General features: G+C 50.4%; 1 protein-coding gene across 1 annotated transcript; it reads left to right on the top strand.

The window, feature by feature from the left end:
* Positions 1 to 2,596: 2,596 nt before the first annotated feature.
* Positions 2,597 to 7,359, top strand: LOC135577310 (uncharacterized). The gene is made up of 2 exons (XM_065046260.1): positions 2,597 to 3,280; positions 5,460 to 7,359. Exons 1-2 carry the CDS (start codon positions 2,597 to 2,599, stop codon positions 5,766 to 5,768), a joined length of 993 nt encoding a protein of 330 aa, XP_064902332.1. The 3' UTR covers positions 5,769 to 7,359.
* Positions 7,360 to 7,608: the final 249 nt, after the last annotated feature.

The raw sequence follows: 7,608 nt of genomic DNA, 5'->3' as shown, positions 1-7,608 counted from the left end.
TACTCGCAAGTTTTTATCACACGACTCAGAAAACAGAAACAAGTATTTATTCTTTATTATTGCAGGTTGTTGTAGTGGTGGTTTGGTTGTTTTGTTTGTTTGGGGTCTGTTGTTTTGTTCAAAATAAACCTCTATGGCACAACTTCTAAAGGTCTAAAATTAAGGTCATAGATTTTCCAGTTCTTACCCAATATGTGTAATGAGGATAATTATCTTTGCAAATACACGAACATTTTAAGCTGGTGAGTAGAAGGATACTGTAAACTGTTTTATTCATAGGTTCTGCTTCAGTTTTAGCATAACTGCAAACAGCTGGGGTTTTTTACCCTGTAATTGTAAATCAGATTACTTCTGTGTAATCTCTCCATTGTATCCCACACCCCTGCCCCTCGTGCACCTTTTTCGTACTTGGATCGATTTTTTGTTTTTTTCGACAAAATACCTTTCCTGTAAGGTTTGTTGGGGAGGTAAGGTGGTTTCTCCTCCCTTCCTCCATGATACAAGTGTGATACGAGGGTAATTTTCAAAACATATTACCACGGGGTCGTCTGTTATTTCCCTAATCTCAGATATGACAGTGTGTTTTTATGTTTCGATTAAATTGCGGTCGTTTGCTGGTACCAGAATTGTGCAAAATAGGATATGCATTTGTGGAGGAACAATTCATATAAATTCAATAACATAACTCAAAATTGTGTATTTTAATGGTCCAGTAGCTTGGCAAGTGCTTTTGGAGAGTCAGTTAGCACAGGGCCGTATTTGTTGCTCTACACCATTCTGAGATTTCGTAGCTTTTAACAGATTTTTAGCAAGGATGGAGAAGCACACAGGCCCTCTGACTTCTCTACTAACGTCTTAATTTACAAATATGTTGAAGTGTGAGTGTACCATTTTTTTTATACTTACATATGAAAAAAAAAAAAAAAAGACACGTATGCAGATATCTTTACATACACAGACACACAAAATCCACTATCAATACTATTTCACAGAAAGCAAGAATAGCCAGCGGCAATATGGAATGCTGTGGCGCCTCACTATTGATTTGGAATTTTAAGACACCTGACACACGCAACCACGGACTTTTTCTCCTTGGATTTATCTCTACATCGCTGTGATTAAAGGCAGGTAGCACACGAAGGACTGAAGGACATTTTGCCTGGTGGGTGGGGGATAATTTCCTCTTAATTTTTCACAGTTTACGGACTTACAAAAAAAATTACTTTTACATTGTTTGTCGATTGATTTGTTCATTTAATTGCCTGACAGCCCCTGGGGTCTGCTCTGTACCATGCGCTGCAGCAAAACCACGGTTTGTGGGAGCCCGCCACAGGTCCCTGCCGAGAGAGTGTCTCACTCCATCCAAGTCTCCTTCCTTCTCTTACAACGACATTTTCCCTGGAAACTTCCCAAGGGAAGCCCAGAAAGTCCTCAGATGAGGAAATTTCAGTGAACTTCTGACTTGCCTACGCAGGGACAAATTTGTATTCATTTCTCCTCATCCAAAGATGCTTCTGCCTTTCGGCCGTCCGTACATGTAGACAGAAAATCGCCAGTTTTCCCCTTCGTCATGCAGGGCTGCTCGTACTCCCGAGCGGCGAGGAGGAGGTTAGAGACGAAGGGGAATAAAGGTGCATCTCCACGGCAGATACTTCTTCTGTAGCAATTCCACCGTTTTTCTGCAAATAAAAGAGACTATTAGGGAACTGACGTGGGGTGAGCGGGAGAAGAGGGGGGAAAAAAAAAAAAAAAAGTCCTGAAAAACTTCCTTAATCTATCTTCTGTATTTCCCCACTTCACCATCCCATCTCGGCGGTGGCTCCGAAACGACCCGCTCTCCGCGTTGCCTGCGGGAGCCTTAGACCCCCCCTCCTTCGCCTTGTCTCTAACCCAGGTCTGCCCGTAGCTTCCATGTGGCGAGGTAAAACCTTCAAGCCCGCGGATCGTGTGTGCCGCGCAGCCCCGCGGGCCCTCGCCCGATCCCCCGTCTCCTGGACGGGGGGTCGCTATGTGTGCGGGGGGGTGTATCACGCGGCCCGCAGCGGGGAGCTGCTTTGTCCGGGTGAAACTGGGGGGGGCGCGGAAGGGGGCGCGGAAAACAAGGGGAGGAGTCAGGTGCTTGCTTTTGGGGGACTTTTACAGCGTCAAGGCGAGGCCCTGCTCGGCTCTGGCTGCCGGGCTGCCGTACCTTTTCCCGGCTGCGTCTCTCTGCGGCTTTCCTGCCCGCGAGAGGCTCCCGTAGGGACCGGCGTGAAGCTGTCCTCTTCTGCCGGGTGCCATTAGGTGGATCGCAGACTTCCTGCGGGCACGCCTCCCTTCCTCATCCGGGCCGCCAGCTCCCGTCCGGCGGCGGGATGGAGGGACGGACCCCCAGACCCACCGCTCGGAGGGGCTCGGGGCAGGGCAGACCCCTCCTCTCTGGAGGCATAAGCCAAATCAATCCCTTCCACAGAGTCTCTCTCTGCCCCGGGGAGGCTATGGTCCCCCCCCGTCCCGCCTGCCTCACACAAGACAATCGCGGGGCGCGTTCCCACCTGCCCGGGCCGGGGCGGCTACGTCCAGCCTGGGCAGCCAGGAGAAGCCGTTTGTCGGTGGGATGCGTCCTTCTGCCCTGTCTCAACACCCCACCTCCCCCGTGTGGGGAGGCACGGGAGGCGCAGGGCCGCAGACCCATCCCCTTCTTTCTCCCGCACCGACGGCGTCTCCGGAGGGAAGCAGTGCCCGCAGGACACTCTCCGCGCTCTCGGGGGTTGTGAAATCGCGCTCCGCCGCGGGGATGCCGAGCTGCCCCCGGTTTTCAGCTTGCGGAGCTCTCTGCTGGCACCTCGCGGTCCTTCGCCGCCCCCAGGAGCCCCCCAAAGAGGGTGCGCTGATTTTACCGCAGCCGCCAGCACAGGGCTCCCCTCCTCGCTTGGAGCCGGAGACGGGGGGAGGTTGCAGCGCCCTGCCCCGCCCGACGTGTGCGCAGGGGACTACGCGCGGCCGTGCCCAAGGGCTGGGGGCCGCCTGTCCTGGGGGGGCGAGGGGGTGGCCGCTGCCCTCGGGGAGGAGGAGCTGCGCCGGCGCGGCGGTCGAGCTCCCGGGCAGGGGAGACTTAAAGGCAGGGGTGGCCGTGCGGGTCGGGCCGCCGGGGGCGATGGAGGGGTCTCCCCGGGGCGACGGCTTCGGCGACCGGCTGTGCAGCGCCGCCGCCCGCGGGGACCGCGAGGAGGTGCGGAAGCTCCTGGACGCGGGCGCGGATCCCAACGCGATCAACTCCTTCGGGAGGACCCCGCTCCAGGTACGGAGCATTGGGGGTGGGGGTGACGGGTACGGGAGAGCTGTCCTCTGCCACGCTGGTGGGGGGCGGATTTCAGGTTTTGAAAGAATTTTTATTGTTATTATCGGATCTGGATTCCAGACGTAGCTGCCTGAATACAGTGCGGCGCTTTTCTGAACCCTTGCCCTCCTGCAAATACTAGATGGAGTGTAGAGGGGCACCGCCGGCAGCAAACGAATTATGCTAGAAAGTAATTAAAAGGAGAAGCAGGACTACAAAATCCGCTTCCAGATGGGTTCAGGAAGTTGACTGCGCTTCGATCGACTTTTCTTGTTTGTTTGTTTGTTTTAAATATAGCCTTAACGGGTGTTCTTCCCCGAGGAAATGGAAATGGGGTCCCTTGCTAGTATTTTCGCTTGAAAGAACGGCATAGAAGACGGGGTGGAAATTGTAACTGAGTAGAAATAGTAAATTGAAACTAGTTATTCAATAGTAGTCGTCACTATTAGTAGTAGTGTTTTAAATATTCGTTATTCATCAATATTGGTAGTATTAATTTATACATACTGTAATACCAGTGTGAGTGGATTTGCTTTACAGGCATTTTTAGAGCTAAAATTGTGTTATATTAATCAACATATTTAAGATGAAAACTTTAAAATGTTCACTGAACAATTAATATACTGCGATTTAAACTGGAGTTGTGTATTTCATGAAAAGGTTTTATTGTGTTGTCATTTGAAGTGATATATTGAATGGTTCACCAGCTAAGCTGGACAGCCATTTTAGTCCAGTCCTTATATAGAAAAGGAAATGTTTTTCTGAAGTTACTGAGCAAGGCACTGAGAAAGTTATTCGTTTGGTTTCTGTTGTACATTCAAATTCCATATTAAAAGGATCTCCAAATTTTTGTAAATTTTCTCTTTCATGCCCCATTTCAGAGTGAGACTAAGTTCTGTTTCCCTTACCAGCACTTTGCAAAATGGCTGCCACTCTGACTTGTGGACTCTATCTGAAAAACCTCTATAGGAATTTATAAGTTATTTAATTTATAAGCATTTTCACATTTATATTCTAAATAAAATAAAATATTTGTAGTCTATAGCCAAATTCTCATGATAAAGGAAAAGGAAATAGAGAGAGAAAAAAACCTATAATTTCAAGGTATTTTCTATAGTGTTAAGATTCAATTTATGGAGGTTAAAATTCCATTGAAAATGACCATGTAAATGCGGGAAGCAAAACCGTAAGTGTAACTTTCTTTTTTTCATTTGTTTGTTGGGGTCGATTTTCTCTGGTTTTGGTTTGGTTTAGTTTTGTTCAATCGTGCAGGATCAGACCTTGGCAGGAGTTTCCGCTTTTGCTTCAGCTGCGAAGTGGCACCGGGGTTCAGCGGAGAATTTCGTGCGTTACCCGTGGGCGCTGAACACTTTTCCCTGCTCCTGTGTGAAGTAGTGCTGGTTTAGCCAGAGCTGAGAGCGAGAGAAACGGCTCGATCCAGAATTCAGGGGGGAGGGGGGTGAATCCAGAACTCGGGGGGGAGGGGAGCTGAACCTTTGCCAGGACCCTGCCAGGCAGAGCTGCGCTGTTCGTTGACAGAGCAGGAACGCGTTCTCAGTGGCAGGCTATATATAGAACCACCATAACGCAACTCTGGCAGTAAGCCACATCCCTGAGGACCACATTTACACGGCTTTTAAACACCTCCAGGGACGGTGACTCAACCACTTCCCTGGGCAGCCTGTTCACAACCCTTTTTGTGAATAAATTTTCCTTAATATCCGATCTGAACCTTCCCTGGCACAATTTGAGGCCACTTCTTCTCGTCCTATTGCTTGTTACTTGGGAGAAGAGACCAACAGCCTGCTCACCACGACTTCCTTTCAGGTAGTTGTAGACAGCGATAAGGTCTCCCCTCAGCCTCCTTTTCTTCAGGCTAAACAGCTCCAGTTCCCTAAGCGGCTCCTCATCAGGCTTGTTCTATAGACACCTCATCGTAGTATAGAATATCGCAAGCTGGAAGGAACCCATGGGGATCATCGAGTACGGCCATGTGCATTTACGCAACTCACAAACAGCTGACGTAGGAAAACTGCACCCAAAAGTGACCCCGACCCACAGCCCCTTACCCCCCAGCCACCGCCCCGCGGGTATTCGCACTCGCGGTGCTCCGCGGCGCTGACGCTGTCTCTCCCCGCAGGTGATGATGCTGGGCAGCCCGCGGGTGGCCGAGCTGCTGCTGCAGCGCGGAGCGGACCCCAACCGCCCCGACCCGCGCACCGGCTGCTTCCCGGCGCACGACGCGGCCCGCGCCGGCTTCCTGGAGACGCTGGCGGCGCTGCACCGCGCCGGGGCGCGCCTCGACCTGCCCGACGGCCGCGGCCGCCTCCCCCTCGACGTGGCGGCGGGGGGCCCGCACGGAGTGGTGGGCCGCTACCTGCGCCACCCACCGCCACTCCCCGCCGCCGCACCGGGAGCCGGGCCGGCCGCGGAGGAGGCTGCGCGCTGACCCGCCCCGGCCGTCCCTCTGACTCGCCCGCTGCCCGCCATGCCCCCACGCCGCCGCTCTCGAAGCCCCGGAGGCAGCCGTCCTCCGCCTTCCCGCGCCGGGCCCCTCTCTCATTGTCCTCTGCGCGCATCTTCGCGACAGCTGGCGCGCAGGGTCCCCCCGCCACCGGAGCACCAGCGAGCGCTCACGGCTGGCGGTGCTCCCGGCAGCCCGACTGCTGGAAAGGGTCTTCCTCTGCTCCTCTTCCCCAGAACTTCTCCTGCACACCCCGGGCATTCCGCGTCCTGCTCCCGCGAGGCGCTGCACGCTGCTGGATTTTCTAAGAAAATGCGGAAAGAACCAAAATACGGCCACGGGGAGAGCGCCAGGTCCTCCTCCTTCGCAGGCTTGCCGACGGGTGGATGAGAATCAGCAAACCATTCTCCGGTGCTCCAGGGAAATGAATAAATAAACAATTAAACAAATAAATAAATCGCCATTTCCCCGCCTCTATAGGTTGTTAAATTGATGCAGTTTAAAAAAGTGAGAACGCTCCGCTTCCCGTAGCGGCTTTCTCACTGCCCGGCAAGACACTGTCTTGATCTCCATCAGATACTTGTTTTACGATGGTACTGATTTTATCCATAATCGCACAATCCTGGAGTGCTTTGCATTTTAGTGATACCTTGAGATTCTTTTATATAGCGCACCGAAACAGTGAACACTCTAGCCATCCCGTTTACAAATCTAATTCATCTTCGAATCTTCTCCCCTGATCACCCCGTTCAACTTGGAAAGTCTTAAAGTACTGAACGCTGATCGAGGTTAGAGTTTGGGAACTACTATAGATATTTTGTACAGATATATTCAAAGAAGGCCATTCACATGAGAAAACAATTAGTAATCGTTTAGCTACTGTTAGCTTTAACATCTGGAGATACCCCGTTCATCCAGAATATCTGAAAAACGAGCTCGGTATTTTTAAGAGAGCTTTCCGGGTCTCTAAACCAGAAATTTGGAAATAAAAACAAATGACTGGGGTTGGTTAAAAATGTGAGTCTATTCACGTCCATTACTTCTTCTCTCTTTTTTTTTTTTTCCCCCCTATGTGATTTCCATTGTCTACCCAATGCTCGCACTGCTTACGTGTGATGAAATACCTGTTGTTGTTATTCAACTGTAAGATATCGAAGGATTTGGCTTAAGAAAAAAAAGTATTGTGTTCAACTATTAAATGGTTCTGCCCGCAGCACTTTTCAGTGTTGGACGGTGTCATTTATTTTTACTTTGTTCATCCCTTATGTCTGTACATAAACACGTACGCATACACACATCGCATTCACGCAGGTCGAATACACAGGGCTTATGCGCAGATGTGTATTATTCATGCACAGAAATACTCGAGAGAAAAACATACATGAAACTCGATATTTTCCCTATTTATAACAACTCCAACAGAGCAACAAGAAAGTCCAATCGCACTTCGTATCTTTGCACGAATTTATGATCTTTTTAAAAGCGAAAGTTTTGTGTTGTGTTTTGTTGTTTTTGTTTTGTTTGTTTTGTTTGTTGTTGTGTTTGGGTTTTTTTTTCCGTTTTCCTGCTAAAATAAACAATGGCAAGCACACACTGCAGAATAAGGCACCATGGGCACACACTACGCCTGAAGGCTATTTTTTCCCATTTCCCAGATATGCTGGCATTTTTGTTACCCGCGCGTGGGAGCCTGCACTTTGCTCAGGACACACACCACGAAGCTGACAGAGGCGCTCCGATCACTCATCGTTTCGCCTCTAATTTCTAAGCTCCTACTAAAAGGAGCAGCTTTCTGCCGTTCATTGCTTTAAAATAGAATGGAGAA

Source organism: Columba livia, chromosome Z, assembly GCF_036013475.1.
Source record: "Columba livia isolate bColLiv1 breed racing homer chromosome Z, bColLiv1.pat.W.v2, whole genome shotgun sequence".
Classification (NCBI taxonomy): Eukaryota; Metazoa; Chordata; class Aves; order Columbiformes; family Columbidae; genus Columba; species Columba livia.
This window is presented reverse-complemented; position numbering and strand designations above follow the sequence as displayed.

Bases quoted from the DNA above. Each gene is read 5' to 3' on its own strand.
- LOC135577310 (XM_065046260.1), top strand. From the start codon at position 2,597: ATGCGTCCTTCTGCCCTGTCTCAACACCCCACCTCCCCCGTGTGGGGA. The intron at 3,281-5,459 runs GTACGGAGCATT...CTCTCCCCGCAG, and splicing joins TCGGGAGGACCCCGCTCCAG to GTGATGATGCTGGGCAGCCC.